Source organism: Olea europaea, unplaced genomic scaffold (assembly GCF_002742605.1).
Source record: "Olea europaea var. sylvestris unplaced genomic scaffold, O_europaea_v1 scaffold2455, whole genome shotgun sequence".
In the NCBI taxonomy this organism is placed as follows: Eukaryota; Viridiplantae; Streptophyta; class Magnoliopsida; order Lamiales; family Oleaceae; genus Olea; species Olea europaea.
Genome location: NW_019242754.1, coordinates 76958 through 94933, shown reverse-complemented (window position 1 = coordinate 94933; position 17976 = coordinate 76958). Strand labels below are relative to the sequence as shown.

Below are 17976 nucleotides of genomic sequence, written 5' to 3'. Positions count from 1 at the left end.
GAAGAAAGATCTCCCTATTCCATGTCATGTATGCCCCTTGGCTAAACAAAGAAGGTTTTCATTTGTCTCTAATAATCATTTATCTCCTTTGCCTTTGATCTAATTCACTGCGATGTTTGGAGCCTTTACAATGTGGCTACACATTCTGGTTACAAATATTTTTTGACATTGGTGGATGACTGCACAAAGTTCACATGGGTGTATTTGATGAGGCAGAAATCTGATGTTACTTTCATCATCCCTAGATTCTTTTCCCTTATAGAAACTCAGTTCAATAAAGTGATCAAATGCTTAAGATCTGATAATGCTTCACAGACTTCTTCAATACCAAAGGCGTAATTCTCAATGTTGCTTGTGCATTATTCTTTCAGTCTAGAATCCCTATTCAGCTTTTGGGGAAATGCATCTTACAGCTACTTACATCATAAATAGAACTCTAGCTCCAATCTTATAAAACAAAACTCCATTTCTATTTCTATACAACACTCCTACGGATTACAATCATCTTAGAACATTTGGAATTTTTTGTTTTTCTTTTACTTTGCCCTCTCTTAGAACGAAATTTCATCCAAGAGCTAAGGCATGTGTATTTTTTGGGTATCCTCCAGCTATCAAAGGGTACAAATTATATGATGTTGCTTCTAACATTTTTCATTTCCAGAGACGTTGTTTTCCATGAAAACACCATTCATTTTCAATCAATTTTATCATCCACCGGCACTACTGATCCTTTTCCAGATGTTGTGTTGCCAAACATGCCTCAAGACTAACCATTGGATCATTCTTATACAAATTTTCATTCTGCCAATGATTTCCATGATGTTCCTCTTGTCCATAACCCTGATAATGACCATAACTCAGATCAATCCCACTCACCTATTCCTAGAAGAAGCAGGAGGCCACGCAAAGCTCCTTCCTACCTTCATGATTTCCGTTGCAATCTTTTGACCAAAAGTTCTTCTACTCAAAATAATTCTTTATATCCTTTATGAAAGTTTTTATCTTACAAAGCTTTCTCCCCTTCACATAACTCTCTTCTCTTCAATATATCCTCTATCTTTTAACCTCGGTATTATCACCAAGCAATGAAATATGATTGTTGGAAGAATGCTATAGCTGATGAGTTAGCTGCTATGGAAGCCAATCATACTTGGTCAATCACTACCTTGCCTAAGGACAAACATTCTATAGGATGCTGGTGGATTTACAAAGTCAAGCTCAAATCAAAGGTATAAAGCCCGGTTAGTAGCAAAAGGCTACACACAACATAAAGGTTTGAATTTTAATGAAACTTTTTCTCCAGTTGCAAAGTTGGTTATTGTCAAGGCTTTTCTTGCTATTGCTATTGCTAAACAATGGCATCTTGTCCAATTGGATGTCAACCATGCATTTCTTAACGGTGATTTGTTTGAGGAAATATACATGGACTTACCATTAGGCCATCCTAAACAGTCCACAGTTGGTTCTCAAGCGGAGAAATCAGTATGTAGGCTTCATAAATCAATCTATGGCCTAAATCAAGCTTCTAGGCAATTGTTTTTGAAGTTCTCTCAAGCACTTCTGTTGCACGATTTTCAGCAATCTACGTCAGATTATTCCTTGTTCACGAAGGGGTTGGTGCATCATTTGTCGCTTTGTTAGTTTATGTTGATGACATAATAATTACTGGGTCTAATACTAAGATAATTGGTTCTTTAAAAGCCTTCCTATACAGCCAATTTAAATTGAAGGACCTTAATAAGCTGAAATACTTTCTTGATCTTGAAATAGCCAGATCACAGAAAGGAATTTTTCTTTCCTAGACACATTATACTTTGCAACTAATTGAAGATATCGGCATTTTGGCATGTAAACCAGCATTGTTACCAATGGACCCAAAAGCAAAACTGAGTTCTTTTGAAGGAGTGCTACTTGAGGATGCATCATTATATTGTCGATTGGTTGGTCGTCTATTATACCTAACCATTTCTCGCCCGGACATTACTTTTGCTATCCACAAGCTAAGTGATTTTTTCTCGCAGCCTCGCCAACCTCATTTAGATGTGGTACATTACCTCTTAAGATACCTCAAAGCTACTCCAGGTCAAGGATTAATGTTTGATGCATTGTCATCTTCCCAGATTCGAGCATTTGCCAATGCTGATTGGGGTCATGTCTTGATTCAAGAAAATCAGTTATTGGCTTTTGTTTGTTTCTTGGAAGTCTAAGAAGCAAACTAACATATCCAGATCTTCAGCAGAGGCGTAATATTGTGCTTTAGCTTCAACAGCTTGTGAGAATATTTGGGTTCATCAGCTTTTCCTTCATTTACAGGTCTCGATTTCTCTCCCAGCCTTGATTTACTGTGAAAATCAATCTTCCATTCACATCGCCACTAAACCAATTTTTCATGAAAGGACAAAGCACATAGAAATTGACTGCCACTTCATTCGTGATAAAGTTAACAATGGTTTCATCAAGCTTTTACCAATCTGCACTCAACATCAATTGGCTGATATATTCACCAAACCACTACTGTCATCTCACTTGTTTCCACTATTATCCAAGATGGCTATTCTCAATCTACATAGTCCATTTTGAGGGGGAGTATTAGAGGACAGCTCACATCCAGCTCAGAACTCCCGCTTAGCTCTTCATCTTGGCGCCAATTAAACAGAATCTAGTGAGTTAAACTTGTATAAAAAGTCAGTTAGTTAGTTAGATTACAGCTGTGAGATTGAGTTCGAATTGTATTTATAAGGACAAATTGTATTCATTCTCTTCGTGTATTTTTTTGAATAAGAGATATTTTCTTCTCTGATAACTTTTCCACCTCCAATATGTCGTCAATATTAGCCCTACAGTTGGTGGTGAGGAGAATATAGTATTCAAGAATGCATTAAACTGAAAAAGATAACATGAATCAACATCAGAAAATGAAATACTTTCATGATCCTTTACATCAGTGTATCAAGATTAAATTTACTTACCCATCCAGCATTGATGTGGACTCCAATATTTCCGAAAAAATGAGGAATAGAGATCCCAAGGAAAAGAGAAAGACCCGTCATGAAGAGATTCCTCGTAGAATTCATGTTAGTGAATTGAAGAAACAATAAGCCGACTGAACCTGCCGAAAACATAATAAAAAAAATCACATCAAAGTGAATAGATGTGAGAACAAATGATCTAGGCAATAAAATCATACCTACTACGCTAAAGAGAACACAATATAATGCAGCATATATTGGGAAAGGTATAGAGGCAAAAACGGCTCCAAATTTCCCTGTATGAATTATCAGATACAATGAGTTTTCATAAACAAATATAAAATATTACTTTTGGTCCAAATTATAGAAGTTGTATCTCAAAGAAGGCAGCAGGTACATACCTAATATGGAGAAGAATATCATGAAACCTGTAGGGATTTGAATAACTCTACGACTTCCAACTCGAGCTAGTTGAAGGAGTCCTACACTTTCCCTGAAATATATTTCCTGTTATGTGCTCGATTCTGGTAAGGTCGAAGAAGTAGAACGAGTCCAAAAATAATAGATATAGTTCTGCATTCTTGATTCCTTACACAGATATGGTAGAGCCAGTGAGTGTTCCGTAAAGGCCATTGAGCAAAATGCCTATTCTCTGACAGAATGACACTGCAAAACCTGATTAACTCTTTAAGAGGTAGCATGCATTAACACGTATTATAACAATATCAAATCTAATAAGGCAAACACAAGCAGTTTTTTACTTTTATTTATTTATTCTAATGTATAATCGAACTTTTGATAAGAATAAGATATTATGTTGCGTTGACAAAAACCCACATTTTCCATATTCGTCATTCTACAATACACTATCATCGAACATCTCTTAATGTTTTTCACTCTTCATCCATGATAGTCCATATTTGTCAAATCATCTAGGTTGAGTTCTCATTTTCAAAGTTCATATGTCAAACACCATCATCTAAGGTTGAAGGGTTTGGCATTTTCACTGTTAGGCAATTTGTTGTCAAACGATCTCCCCGAGGGATGATGTAACCTTGGTTCTTATTATCAATCGGCTTTGGTCATATGATTGACTAGTACATCGACACAATTATCGAGACAACACAATTCACATTGTTATGGACCGTTCGAAGCAACCTATTTTAAATAGTGTTGCTCACGGTTTGCCCCATTTCCTTGGAAGGCTATATTATTATTTTGGAGCCCACTTTAATTGAGTCAAGCCTTGTTTTTGGTCCACAATGTAACCCTAACCTAACTTACCTATTTTGGACATTTACTTGGCATATAATCCCTCCTTCCTCTCGGCCTCCTAGAGTATGCCTATTTTTCCCTTCTCTTTGTGAGACTCCACTTCTCGGCTTCTTGATATACTTCACTGTGATCTTTATGGTTAATCCTTTTGTGGGGACATCATTGGACTTCACTTCCAACCTATAGCAACTGGAGTGGGGGCGGCGGCAGTGGTGGTTTTTGGAGTTGTCTCAATTGTGGTGTCGATAAATTGGTAAAATGAGACCGGTTTTGTACTTGGAGTTTGGTGGAAATCAACCCTACATTTGGTATCAGAGTGAGGTTGGGGTGGAATTTCCGGCCAAAATCCGACCAGAAAACCTGCAGAAATTAGAAAATAAAAACTGTCCAGAATTTTTTCCAAAAACCGGATCTCCAACTTCAATTTTCGGAGAATCCGTACGTCTTTTGGTGAAACGGAGGCCGGATTCGTGATCTACAGGTGGAGGCGGTGCTGGGTGGCTGGCACGTCTGGGCTGGCTTCTCCGGCGGTGGCACGTGCGGCAGTTTCTGGGGAAGCTTTCTTCAGGCAGTTTATTTCTCATATTATTTCTAACATTTTTCGTGTTGGAAGTTTTCTGTTTCAAGTTACACAGAAAAAGTTGGACGATTTTGCCCCTGAAAATCGAACTGCATTTCTTGGTGGGCTGCACGGTTATATTTGCTGAATCTTTAGGATGAATAGTGGTGGTCCTAAAGCAGCAGATTCACATTTCTCTCGATTATACGGACTCAGACACGTCCGCTCTGGTAAATTGGCTTAACTCGTTAATTTCAACATTAGTGCGTCACCGTGTGGGGTGACAATAGGTTGGGGGTTGTCATTGCTTGGCAGCCATTGCTTGTGCTAGAAATTAGGATTACTTGCTCTTAATTGTTGCGATTGAGTACTTATTTTTGAATAAATTAGCATATTGTGCTTTGTGCTAAAATTGTTGTGAGATTTTCATTTGATTGGATATACCTATTTTGTTGCATCGTAAATTCCGCTGTGTTGTTACTTTTGTTAGAATACCTAGACCTTACCCGTTCAAACGTTCCCTTGATCTAAGACCACGAGTCTTACAAAATCCTGGGAATCTAAGACGGTGTATATTGCGGCCGTAGGATTACTTTGTGTGATCTATTTGCCTAATTGATTGTTTCGTTTTTCAAAAATGTCTTTACATTTCCAAGTTGGTATTTTCAATGGAAAAGGTGATTTTTCAATCTGGCAACAAAAAATGAAGGGCATTTTAGTCCAACAAAAAGGTTTCAAAAGCCATTGAAGGTAATTTTCCAGCTAATTTTTCAATAGAGCAAAAAAAAGAAGCCGATGAGCTTGCTTATACCTCAATGATTTTACACCTATCCGACACTGTTTTGAGAAAAGTAGGAAAACTGAAAACCACAAAAGATTTTTGGAAAAAGTTGGAAGATCTATATTTTCTTAAATCTATTCCCAATAAACTTTATCTTCTTGAGCGTTTCTTCAGTTTTAAAATGGTTCCTTCAAAGGATCTTGATGACAACTTAGATGTTTTCAATAAACTTGTCCAAGATATTGTTAACTGTGAAGAAACCGTATCTGAAACCTACAAGGCTATAATCTTGCTTAACTCTATGCCTGAGTCATATAAGGAAGTTAAAAATGCCATTAAGTATGACAGGGATACATTGACTCCCGAGATTGTCGTAGACTCACTTAGGAGTAAGGAGATGAAAATGAAAGTTGAAAATGAAGATAAGAGGAGTGGTGAGTTACACATGATAAGGAGTTGGATGAAGTTTAAGAACATGAATTTGGGTAAGGTTCAAAATAGCGGTGATTCGAGTAGTGACTCAAGTGATGAAGGTGTTAAGATGAAGGGCAAGGGACACGACAAGTCTGGTGATAGACGATGTTATAGTTGTGGTAAGTCTGGACACTTTATTAGGGATTGTTCCAAGAAGAAGGATAAGTAGAAGGGTTATGTGAGAGGTGAGACGAATGTGGTTGAGGGGTCGAGTTATGACCCTAGTGAGGTTTATTGAGAGAGTAAACCTAGTCACTACATATGTATCTGTGTGTGATCCTTTCAGCATGTGTGTGATTGCCTAATTTGTTGCATGACTATATGTTACATTTCAATTTGTTTGATATGTGTGTTTGCATGAATTTGAGGTAATGTGATTACTTGGTGTGATCGTTTGCATGCAGAGTGGGTTAGGATGTATTAGCAGTGTGTTAGATGTCTTTTGATAAGGTGGAGTATAGATGCCTAGGGGTACATGGTGATTTGTACCGAGGGATGTAGAGTGTGATATTTGGATCACGAGTGAAGATGTGATCAAATGTGTAGAATCATTTATTTGTGAAAGAAACCCTGTACAGGTAGAGTGCGAGAGATGCACTTCTATAACTTCTGTAAGGTGGAGTCCCATTATCGACGTAGGTTAGGAGAAGTGATGTGGTGATAAAGGATTATTCCTGAACTTAGGATCTATTGTGACTTGCCATTTTGACATGAGTTGTGTGATCTATTTAGTGAGCATGGTGGGCGATGAGAGGAGATATGTGTTTTCGAGGTGAGAGTAACACGAAATGGGATAGGATAAGTGTGGTGAGATCTTTCATGAGGTCATTTATGCATTTGTTGCCTATGTGTTTGACCGTGTGCTGATTAACTTGGTGTTAATCTTTAATTCTGTGTGAATGTGAATTTGAAAAGATTTGTGTGATTATCCTATATAATATCTTTATCGCGTGATTAGTTATTCATGGTAAGTACTTGTTTCTACCTGGGTGTTTTTTGGACCTTAGCCCCGGTGAGTACATGGAGCGGTCTGGTGTGTGTTTCAGTTCGAAACACGAGGTAAGGTTTGAGATATCAATTTTATTGGATTACCTTGATTGTGCAAGTTTAAACTTTGTGTTTTGGTTACTTACAGATTATTGGGCATCAAGGTGGAGATTGTTGGGTTTTTGATACCCAATAATCCCGGGCGATGATGTTAAACAGTGTCGAATAGTCGGATTAGATTTCATAGACTTCGGCCAATGATTGAAATATTTATTAACACACTCAATTAATTGGCTTAACTCGAAAAACAACTTGAGGGTCGTTTGAAGCAACTTAATATAGTTAATGTTGCTCACGGCCCATTTACTTCTTGGATGACTCAATTGTGTTCCGCCCCCTTTAAACATTAGTTGGTCCATGAGCCCATTATATTATTACACCCTAAACCTATATATTGCTCTTATTTCTGAAGGAGCCGTGTGTGTGTGCAATTGAAAAGAGGCAGCCTACATTTTTCTCTAGTTTTCTCTCTTGAGCCAAAAACTGAGTCTGTCTTCCTCTATTCTTTGTGATTCATTGCAGCCACCATATTGTGTTCTTTGTGAACACATTGAGTTGAGTAACCGAAGTAAGAATCGTTGTTTGGGTTGGAGCCTTTGTTGGGTGTGTTTAATAAGATAGAGATTGGTTAAACTGAGCCCGAAAAATCCACCATTGGAGGTCGATTATTCAACATTCACTTTTTGAAATAGTGCTTGGTAATTATTTTGAGCATAGGGATGTTTGGCTAAGCTTTTAACCTGCTTCTTGGCTTACTTATGCAGTAAGGCAATAAAAACAAGCAGCTTAAAAGTTAGTCAATCTTCGTTCACTTGACAGCGAACCAACTTTTGAATAGCAAAAAAATATACGAGTAAAAAAAAAATTGGAAATTGAATAATAAATGCACCTGCCAACCAATTCCTCGGCTGAGCACATAGGCTGGAGGTGGAGTGGCAATTGCCATACGTGATGCTGCTTTATAGGCACCAGTGGATTGTAGTTACAACCAAAGTCAAGATGTACACTAACAATTATTTGTACTAGTGAGATCCACTTTTCTATATTTAATAATAGGCTAACCAGCATTCTTCCTGGTTGCACACAGGCACATGAAAGCAGGGCTAAAATAAAATAAAGAAAACCTTCTGATGAGTTCTAACAAGTACATGGCATATTCAAAATTCACAGAGCGCATTAAATTATAGGTGACTTGGATCAATCTACATCTTGAAATATATGAAAACCTATAATTTATTTGTATCATTGACACTGATGTAAAAATCACCAAGAAGAGAATACCACAAATGAAACAGACTTGAATTTAACTTGTGGGTTGAGCTTTAGTTCATCATGTTCATGCTCTTTTTTCAAATAGAACATATAGAAAGTGCACCTCAATACCTCAACCATCGAGACAAGAACCGAAGACATCGTGGCAATGGAATGACCTGCAGAGAAAGTAGAGGATATGGAAACTTGAACCTTAAACACCGAAAAGTATACCTTTAGGTGGTGCAAAAAAACATAAGTTGAAGAATCAAAATCACATTTAACACAATCAAGATCAACTGATCTAAGTTTGATGGGCTTGCCATGGTAAACTCCACTAGCCGTCAATATAAGCAAATATATGTTGGAATCTTATTGTTCAAAATTAGGTGAATGGATGAAATAAATCCGAGAAGAAGAAAAAAGGGAAAATTCTCCTAAGAAATTGGCCTATATGATTGCATAAGACCATGCAGAGAGTTTGATGACCATAAATGTTATAACTATGTGATCGCACAGTTATAGCCTATGCGGTCACATAGTGGAGAAAATATGATCGTTGTGGCCATTTTCGACCCTTTTCAGTTTAAATTTGAAGGCCTCTTGGTGAATGGATGAAATAAATCGGAGAAGAAAAGAAAAAAAAGGAGAATTCTGCCAAGAAATTGGCCTATGCGATTGGCTTACGGGGTCGCATAAGACCATGGAGAGAGTTTGATGACCGCAAATGTTATAACTATGCGATCGCATAGTTATAGCCTATGTGGTTGCATAGTGGAAAAAAATATGACCGTGGTGACTGTTTTTGACCCTTTTTGGTTTAAATTCGGTAGCCTTTCACCCCAGTTTTGGCACCATTTCATGGGAATTGATCAAGGCCTATAAATAGGTAATCAAAGTTCAAGGCAACAACAATGAAAATACATAAGAAAATCATTCATTGTTCATCAAAATTCTGTAGAATTTTTGTCTCTCTACATAATCATACTCTTTCTTTTCACTTGTTCATTTGAAAAATAGTTTTCCGTTTGGCATTTTTTCTTTAAGGCTTGTTTAATCCTATGAACTATTTGCCGAAAAATCCTTAAAAGCATTGTAGAGGGGGTAAATATCATTTGAGGATAACGATACATTCTTCATGTTCAAGTCTTTACTGGATTTCATATTCATCTTCTTCTCCCTCTTTATTCTCCATTGCTGTATTCATCTTCACTAACAATCTCAAAGGATAATCTCATTTACTATGATGGAGACGGAATCTACGCTCGCTACCATCAAAATGATGAATCAAGACTTAGTGCATTTGAATAGATTTGATGGTGCCAACTTTTCAAGATGGCAGGACAAACTAAAATTCTTCCTAATGGTGTTAAAGTTCTTTTATGTGCTTGATACAAAATTGGAGTCAATTTCCGACACAACCGACAAAGACACTTTCGTGCCAAAAGAAAGAAATAGGACGATGACGAATTAATATGTCTCAGTCACATTCTAAATGTGCTATCGGATGGATTATATGATCTCTACACAAACACCACATTAGCAAATGAGATCTGGTACGCACTTGAAAGTAAGTATAAGGTCCAGTAGGAAGGTGCCAAGAACATTTTAATTTCCAAATATTTTGATTTCAAAATGCTTGATAAAATTCCCTTGTTGCCTGGAGTACATGAATTGAAAATAAGTGTAAACAAATTGAAAGCAGTGAAGATTGAACTTCTCGAAACCTTTCAAATGGAAGCAATTATTGCGAAACTCCCAGTATCTTTAAAAGGGTATAGGAAGAAGATTCTTTACAATTTTGAAAACTTTTCCTTATAAGATATTCAAAAATATCTTCGAATAGAGGAAGAGTCAAGGGTAAAAGATAACATTGAAAGCTCTTATGAAGGCACTTCAAAAGCCATCGTGGATAATGTGGACAACTCCAACAAATTCACAAAAAAGGAAAACCTCTTGGTCCTAAAAAGGATCGAGGGAGGTTAAAAAAAAATCCAAGGAACCTTGCTATATTTGTGCAAAATCGAGATACTATGCTAGAAATTGTAGGCATAGGAAACAACAAAAGAAGGAAGGACAAATAAATTCCATTGATGAGATTATTGCTAAGGTGAGCGAAATTAATGCAATGCAAAGAAAAGTTCCGGGTTGGTGGTATGGTACCTGCACTAGAATCCATGTTTGTTATGATAAGTCTATGTTCAAAACTTATCATGACATTTAAGATTGTCAAGAAATTCAAATGAGAAATGAAGTAAGATCAAAAGTGATTGGCAAAGGCAACGCATAAATTAACTTTACTTCGAGGAAGAAGATCACTTTGACAAATGTCCTTCATATACCAGAAATGAATAGAAATCAAGAAAATGGAGTTTTATTGGGAAAATTTGGAATTAAATCTTTTTTTTTTAATATGGAAAACTTTTACTAACACATAATGGATAATTTGTTGTAAAGGACTATTCCATTGAAGGAATAGTCAAATTATGTATTTTGAGGATGAATCTAATAAAAATAAGTCTTTTGCATATGTTATTGATTCATTTAATTTATGGCATGGAAGATTAGCACACATAGGAGTTTATGAAAAGAATGATTAAATGTGGACTAATACAATGTGAAATTGATAACTTGGAAAATGTGAAACGTATATTAAGTAAAAAATGATCAAAGAGCCATTTCATAGCATAGTAAGATCAACAAACTTATTTAAACTTATTCATTCTAATATATGTGAGTTGAATGGCATACTAACTAGAGGTGGTAATAGATATTTTATTACTTTTATTGATGATTGTTCTAGGTATACTTATGTATATTTGCTAAAACACAAGGATGAAGCCTTTAGTGCCTTTAAACGTATAAAGCTGAAGTTGAAAAACAATTAGGAAGGAAGCTAAAAATTCTAAGAAGTGATAGAGATGGAGAATACTTTTCTAATGAATTCAATATATTTTGGGAACAAAATGAAATAATATATCAATGTTTTGAACCACTAACAATAGAACAAATGGTATAGCAGAAAGAAAGAATAGGACATTCTTAGAGATGATAAATGTCTTGTTATTAAATTCCGAATTACCTTTCAATCTATGAGGTGAAGCCTTACTTAATGCTTGTCATATGGTAAATAGGATTCCAATAAAAAAGAATAAGATCTCTCCATATAAGATATGGACAGGTAGGAAACCGAATATTAACTATTTCAAAGTGTGGGGGTGTCTTGCTTATTGTAAGAATATGGATCCCAAAAGAACCAAGTTAATTCCTAGAGGTATCAAATGTGCCTTTATGGGATATGCTCTCAATAGCAAAGCCTTTAAGTTATTAAACTTTGAATAAGATGCTATAAAATAATCAAAGGACGTGGAATTCTTTGAGAATGTATTTGTAGCAAGGATATCCAAGAAGGAAGATATTCCGAACTCTAGAGAGCCCCAAGAAGAGACATCTATAAGAGACATTGAAAGTTAACCTCGAAGAAGTAAGAGAATTTGAAAAGAAAAGGGTCTAGGATCAGATAAAATAGATTTCTAACTTATTTCTTTTTGCTTTGTAGATGGAGTTAGAAAAAATGTTGTAAGAACAATACTTTTTGTTCTTCAAATAGAAAGTGATCCTAAAACCTATAAGGAAGTAATGTCATATAGAGATTGTATATTCTGGAAAGAGACGATAAATAATGAAATGGATTCTAATATTTTGAATAATACTTGGGAAATAGTAGATCGACCGGAAAGTTTTAAGGCCATTGGTTGCAAGTGGGTATTTCGAAATAAATATAATTCCAATGGAACACTCAACACCTAAAAAGCTAGATTAGTAGTTAAGCGATACCGTCAAAACAAAGGAATAGATTACTTTGATGCATATGTACCCGTACCTAGGATTACTTCAATAAGAATCTTGTTTGCACTAGCATCTATCTATGATTTACAGGTTCATCAAAGGGATGTCAAGACGACATTTCTAAATAGAGATCTCGAAGATGAGGTCTATATGGAATGATCTATCGGGAAATGAACATAAGGTGTGCAAATTAATCAAATATTTTTATGGATTAAAACAAACTCCTAAAAAGTGGAGGAGAAATTTGACTTTAAAATAATGTCAAATGGTTTAATCATAATTTCGGAGATAAATGCCTTTACACTAGAGTAAATGATAGTGCAATTACTTTAATATGTCTATGTGTTGATGATATGTTGATCATCAGCAACAATATAGATGGAATCAAAGAAACGAAGAAATTTCCATCCTCCACGTTTAAAATGAAAGATCTTGGACAAGTGTATACCATCCTTGGCCAATGGTCTATACGGTCGCATAAGACCATGTAGAGAGTTTGATGACCGCAAATGTTATAACTATGCGACCGCATAGTTATAGCCTATGCGGTTGCATGGTGAACAAAATATGACCATTGTGGCATTTTTTACCATTTTTGGTTTAAATTTGGTGGCCTTTCATCTCAACTTTGGCACCACTTCATGTGAATTGATCAAAGTCTATAAATAGGTGATCAAAGTTCAAGATAACAACAATAAAAATACATAAGAAAATCATTCTTTATTCATCCAAAATTCTATAGAATATTTGTCTCTCTACAAAATCAAACTCTTTCTTTTTCACTTGTTTATTTGAAAAGAAAGTTTTCTTTTTGGTGTTTTTCCATTATGACTTGTTTAATCCTATAAACTATTTGTTGGAAAATCCTTAAAGCATGGTAGAGGAGATAAATATCATTTGAGGACAATGATACATTCTTCGTGCTCAAGTTTTGTCGAATTTCATATTCATCTTCTTCTCACTCTTTATTCTCCATAGCTGTATTTGTTCTTTACTAACAATATATCCAAACAATTGTGACACAAATCAACACGGGAAAGCGTTCAAAAATGAGAAAATCCCTTAGCGGTTTAATGTGATTTAGATACTACAATTTGTAAACTATTACTTGCATGAATTTTCGAAACAATTGTTCGAGCACTTAACACTTAAATCAATCACAATTTACTTGAGGCAAGCTAATGACCAACAAAAGCATCGGCAAACCAATTTCTACGTAATTTCCAACTCAACAAAAAATTTAATAGCATCTGACATGTTATTGCGAGCATGTTAAACAAAGCTTAAATTATAATTTAAGGGGGTCAAACATATTTTTAATCTGTCCCACAACTTACTGCCTATTTATTATACGCATATTCATGAAAAACCTATAACAATGAAATAGCAATTATACAACAGAAAAAGTTACCGTGGGAAACCCTCGTTGAAATAAGGCAAGCCAACTAATCCAACGACAGGTTCCATACCAAGGGGACTAAAAAAGCTGCATAAGAATAGTCCAAAGTATAATTTTTTTTTTTTTTTATAAACAACATTAGTTTAGCCTTTGGGATAATTGGAAAATCTCAAGTACCCTGAAAAGAGACCCCGAATTTGGCTGTAGCCTATAATTATTTGTATACTTGCAGCAACAATTAAAGCACCTTGGATTGCTCTCATAGTTTGTATAAGAGTTTGTTTAACAGCATTTATTTGGAAATAATGAGTTATTGAATAATATTTTTTTTAGAAAATATGTTATTAAAAAGTAAGGTAACTTTATTGATTGGTGTGTAGAGTATTTTTTTGTGTATTTGTGTTGAAGAATGATCCTATAGTAAATAATTTAAATTTTAAAGGATGACAAACGGGGACTAAATCTCTGCACAATAGTCAAACATCAGCATCACGTTCAATGCCCCTTATTTAAGAGCTAAAAGACAAAGACTCGAGTACTCACAATATGAGGTTTGTCCATTCGTTGTAGTGATGAGTCACTAATTATATATATTATCGGAATGACATAAGCAAAGGGCCCTCCAATTACGGTAGGTAGCCTTGTTCCAAAGAGTGATTGAAGAAATGTGTTAGTTCCACCTACGAAAAGCAAATTTTGTATTACGTGTACTATGTCCCCTTGGTTTAATCAACGCGTACACATTGTCAGAGAAAACATGTAAAAGAATGTAACTCAGGTCTAGAAATCGATTTAAAAACGAAAATGTGTAGATTATTTGTCTCATGTTTTTAGACTAGATAATTATGGAATGAAGCCACCAGGTTGACACAAGAAAGATCAAGTTTTATGGTAGCATATTAGACTTCGGGAAAAGTTTGGGATCGATATACAATAGCAAAACCAGACATAACATGTGTCAAAATTTAAGTTGGTAATAAAGTATATCGACTGACTCACCAGTAACGTGCTACCTTAACACAAAATCAACATTGCTTTTCCAAAGCAGAAAATAAAATAACTAGAAATCAATTAAAAGCCAGCTTTCATTGGATCCACCCATCAATCGGACGAGAAGTGTCGGAATCATTACACTTGTGCCAAGTACTAATATGTAATTTTGTAATGCTATCAGGATGGTTTCACTGCAGAGAAGAACAATATATTACGGAATTGGGAGAAAATAAAAAGAAATTATGTTTCTTATTTTTTGCCTAAACCATATTTACCACTCATATAGGAACGAAAGGTTAGACACCGGAGATATTATTCATTGTAGATACTGGTAATTGTACTAACTTACTTAACAATATATTGCGAAAATATCAAAGGAACATAAGTTAGGACAAAATATCTTGATCCGGTCGTGATAAATCTAACCTTTCTTTGCATTCTCGTTTATGTAAAAAAGATATTTTAAACAAGTGAACATCTTTAGTAGATGGTAGAAAAAAAAGAATACTTTCTGAGTTACTCTCACACCACTCACCATCCAATAACTACCACTTAATAATACTCCCAAAAAGGGCATCTTGTTCTTGACAACCCAAAAAGCTTACAAAAATAAAGGGGAAAATAGAATCACATAAATACAAGAATTTTGCTGGTTGTATATTCAATCTCCCTTGTGACCATTTTAATCTCCTACTGACGCAAAACAAAAGGGCTGCTTTTGCTGTTACTATATCCTACATTCTCTTATTGACGCAAAACAAAAGGGCTGCTTTTGCTGTTACTATATCCTACATTCTCTTATAAGAGCTGCTTTGAAATTTACTATTCATTTTTGTAACCCTCTTTTTTACACTTGGTTGAGTTAACTGTTCCTAAACTAGTTTTAACTTTTGAATACAATTTTTTTTTTTCATATTCCCTCCTTATTTTATTATTAGTAATATATTTTTAAATAATATTTTGTCACATTGTAGTTTTTTATTTTATTTTAATTGGTCTCCAAAAACGACGTCGTTTTCTATTTTACCTGTAGCTTACATGCTTTGAATCTGTCACACGGTACTTTTTCTCCATTTTCTCATGCAATCAACTATCGACCATATCCTATAATTTCATTAGTAATAATATTTTTTAAATAATTTTTTATACAAAAGTTATTCTTTATTTCTAAAATGTAAAAAGTTACTTATAAGTAAAAAAATCACTTTAATTTATTTAAAAGTAATAAAAAATCTTATAATTGTAAAAACTACTTGTAGATAATAAAAATATTAACTTCAACATTTTTAAGTAAATATTTAGAGTTTAAATTAAATATTAATAAAAAGATTACACTATCTAAAATGTAAAAAATTACATATAAGTAAAAAAAGCAATTCAAATTATTTAAAAGTAATAAAAAACTTATAATTGTAAAAGCTACTTATAGGTAAAAAAATATTAATCACTCTTTCTCTTATAATTGCAAAAGCTACTTATTGTTGGAATGTTGTGGTGTTAATGAAATAGGATTATCGTATGCCGTATATATAGTTTAGATACTGATTTTAAGCATACCGTATATGCAATATACCATATATACAGCTTACTGTATTTGCAAGTAGCTTACCGTATTTACAAGCAATTTATCATATTTGCACCTTACTGTATTTGCACCTTATCGTATTTGTGTCTATGACATAGTTCTCGAAATGAGTTTTGAGAGAATATAAAAAATTTATGCATTCGACTACCATACAATCGTCGATGAATTTATAAAGTTAGCTTGTTATCCAGATTTTTAATTTTTTTAAATGATGTCTCTTTTGACATTAAAAAAATTTAAAAGTTTATTAGGAACATCAAAAATTATTGTAGCGAAAAAATAATAAACATCAATAAAATAATTGATTTTTTTTAAGAAAAAAGATGAGTTATATGCATTTTTTAACACGTAAGTTTAATATACGTTTAACTATTTTCGATATTCATTTAGATAACTCGATGTGTTTATAATATAGTTCTCAAAATGAGTTTCGAGATAATATAGAAGATTTATGATGGATTTTTATAAAAAAAATAAATAAATCACGTAATGGAAAAAAAATTTTGACACAAAAAAAAAACCAGAAGAGCAACTCCGCGCATCACGGAGCAAATGCTCCTTGATGCGCGGAGCAATTTTGCTCCTGGCTCCTGGATGCCAGGAGCAAAATTGCTCCTGGGTGCCAAGAGTTGCGGGCAATTTTGTTCCGTGAATCACGGAGCAAATGCTTCGTGATGCACGGAGTTGCTCCGTCAACGGCTCTTTATTTTTTATTTTTTAATAATGATGTTCAGTGTCAATTTTTTTTTATTGGGTGATTGATATTTTTTTGTGTCAATTTTTTTTTTTCATTAGGTGATTTATTTATTTATTTTTTTTAAATCTATCACAAATCTTTATAAATCTTTTATATTCTTTCGAAGTTGATTTCACGAACTATATAATAGATACATCGAATGATTTAAATGAACATCGAAAATAGTTAAACGTACATCAAATTTGTGTGTTAAAAAATGCGTATAACTCGTCCTTTTTTATTTAAAAAAATCAATTATTTTATTAATATTTATTATTTTTTCGTGACAATTTTCTCAATATAATTTCCTTTTTTCCTTGGTGATTGATATATATTTTTATATAAATCTATTTTACCCTTATATAACGTGACACGAAGTATATTAAATCATGTATATTTTTTATTATCACTTTATAATTTATAGGGGTTATAAATTGTTATACTATTTTTCCTACTTTTCTCCATTTCTTTACGCAACATCTATAAAAAAAATATATACTTCTTTTCTTCATTCCTTTACACAACAAGTAATCAAATTTGTAAATTTATTGATGGAAATAAATAGATATTTTGACTTGATAATATTACCTAAAAAATAACATAGCCCGTGCATTGCATGGGTGGAAAACTAGTATAATATAAAAGGCACAGAAATTAGGCGGCAGCTTGGGAAACAAGAATAGAATTTGTGGCACAAAAAACTGGGAGGAAAAAGAGAAGAATTGGAGGCTGCTTTTGGGCCGGAATTACATAATACATATAAGAACCCGAAGCAGATTGGAGACACACATTGAAAAATGAGAAAATTACCTAGAAACCTAGGTTTAAAAACTAGTTTTCATAAATAAAGGAGGTTAAGTTTAATTTCATAATTCAGGTGGTAATAAAAAATTATTAAACAAATATTATTAAATTCATAACTACCACACACCACACCCAATCTGCTGTCTCTCGCCCCCTTCTCTCTCTATGTTTTCTAATTCCCTGACTCCGGCGAATACATCCACCACAATGGCGCCGTGAAAGCAACTGACGACTACTCCGCCTGAAGACATATC

At 34.2% G+C, this 17976-nt stretch overlaps 1 protein-coding gene across 1 annotated transcript in view; it reads right to left on the bottom strand.

Annotated features, from left to right (window-relative positions):
• Positions 1–2215: 2215 nt before the first annotated feature.
• LOC111382251 (nucleobase-ascorbate transporter 1-like) overlaps positions 2216–17976 on the bottom strand; it is a 28906-nt gene continuing 13145 nt past the window's right edge. The window contains exons 3-18 of the mRNA XM_023006162.1: positions 14699–14788; positions 14153–14331; positions 13782–13887; positions 13617–13691; positions 13559–13575; positions 13374–13432; positions 13212–13292; positions 8491–8719; positions 7995–8083; positions 3563–3621; positions 3371–3462; positions 3188–3265; positions 2970–3109; positions 2813–2883; positions 2468–2471; positions 2216–2374 (exon numbers count right to left, since the gene is read on the bottom strand). Of these exons, the coding sequence (XP_022861930.1) occupies positions 2216–2374; positions 2468–2471; positions 2813–2883; positions 2970–3109; positions 3188–3265; positions 3371–3462; positions 3563–3621; positions 7995–8083; positions 8491–8719; positions 13212–13292; positions 13374–13432; positions 13559–13575; positions 13617–13691; positions 13782–13887; positions 14153–14331; positions 14699–14788 (1528 nt within the window). The remainder of the gene's footprint in view (positions 2375–2467; positions 2472–2812; positions 2884–2969; positions 3110–3187; positions 3266–3370; positions 3463–3562; positions 3622–7994; positions 8084–8490; positions 8720–13211; positions 13293–13373; positions 13433–13558; positions 13576–13616; positions 13692–13781; positions 13888–14152; positions 14332–14698; positions 14789–17976) is intronic.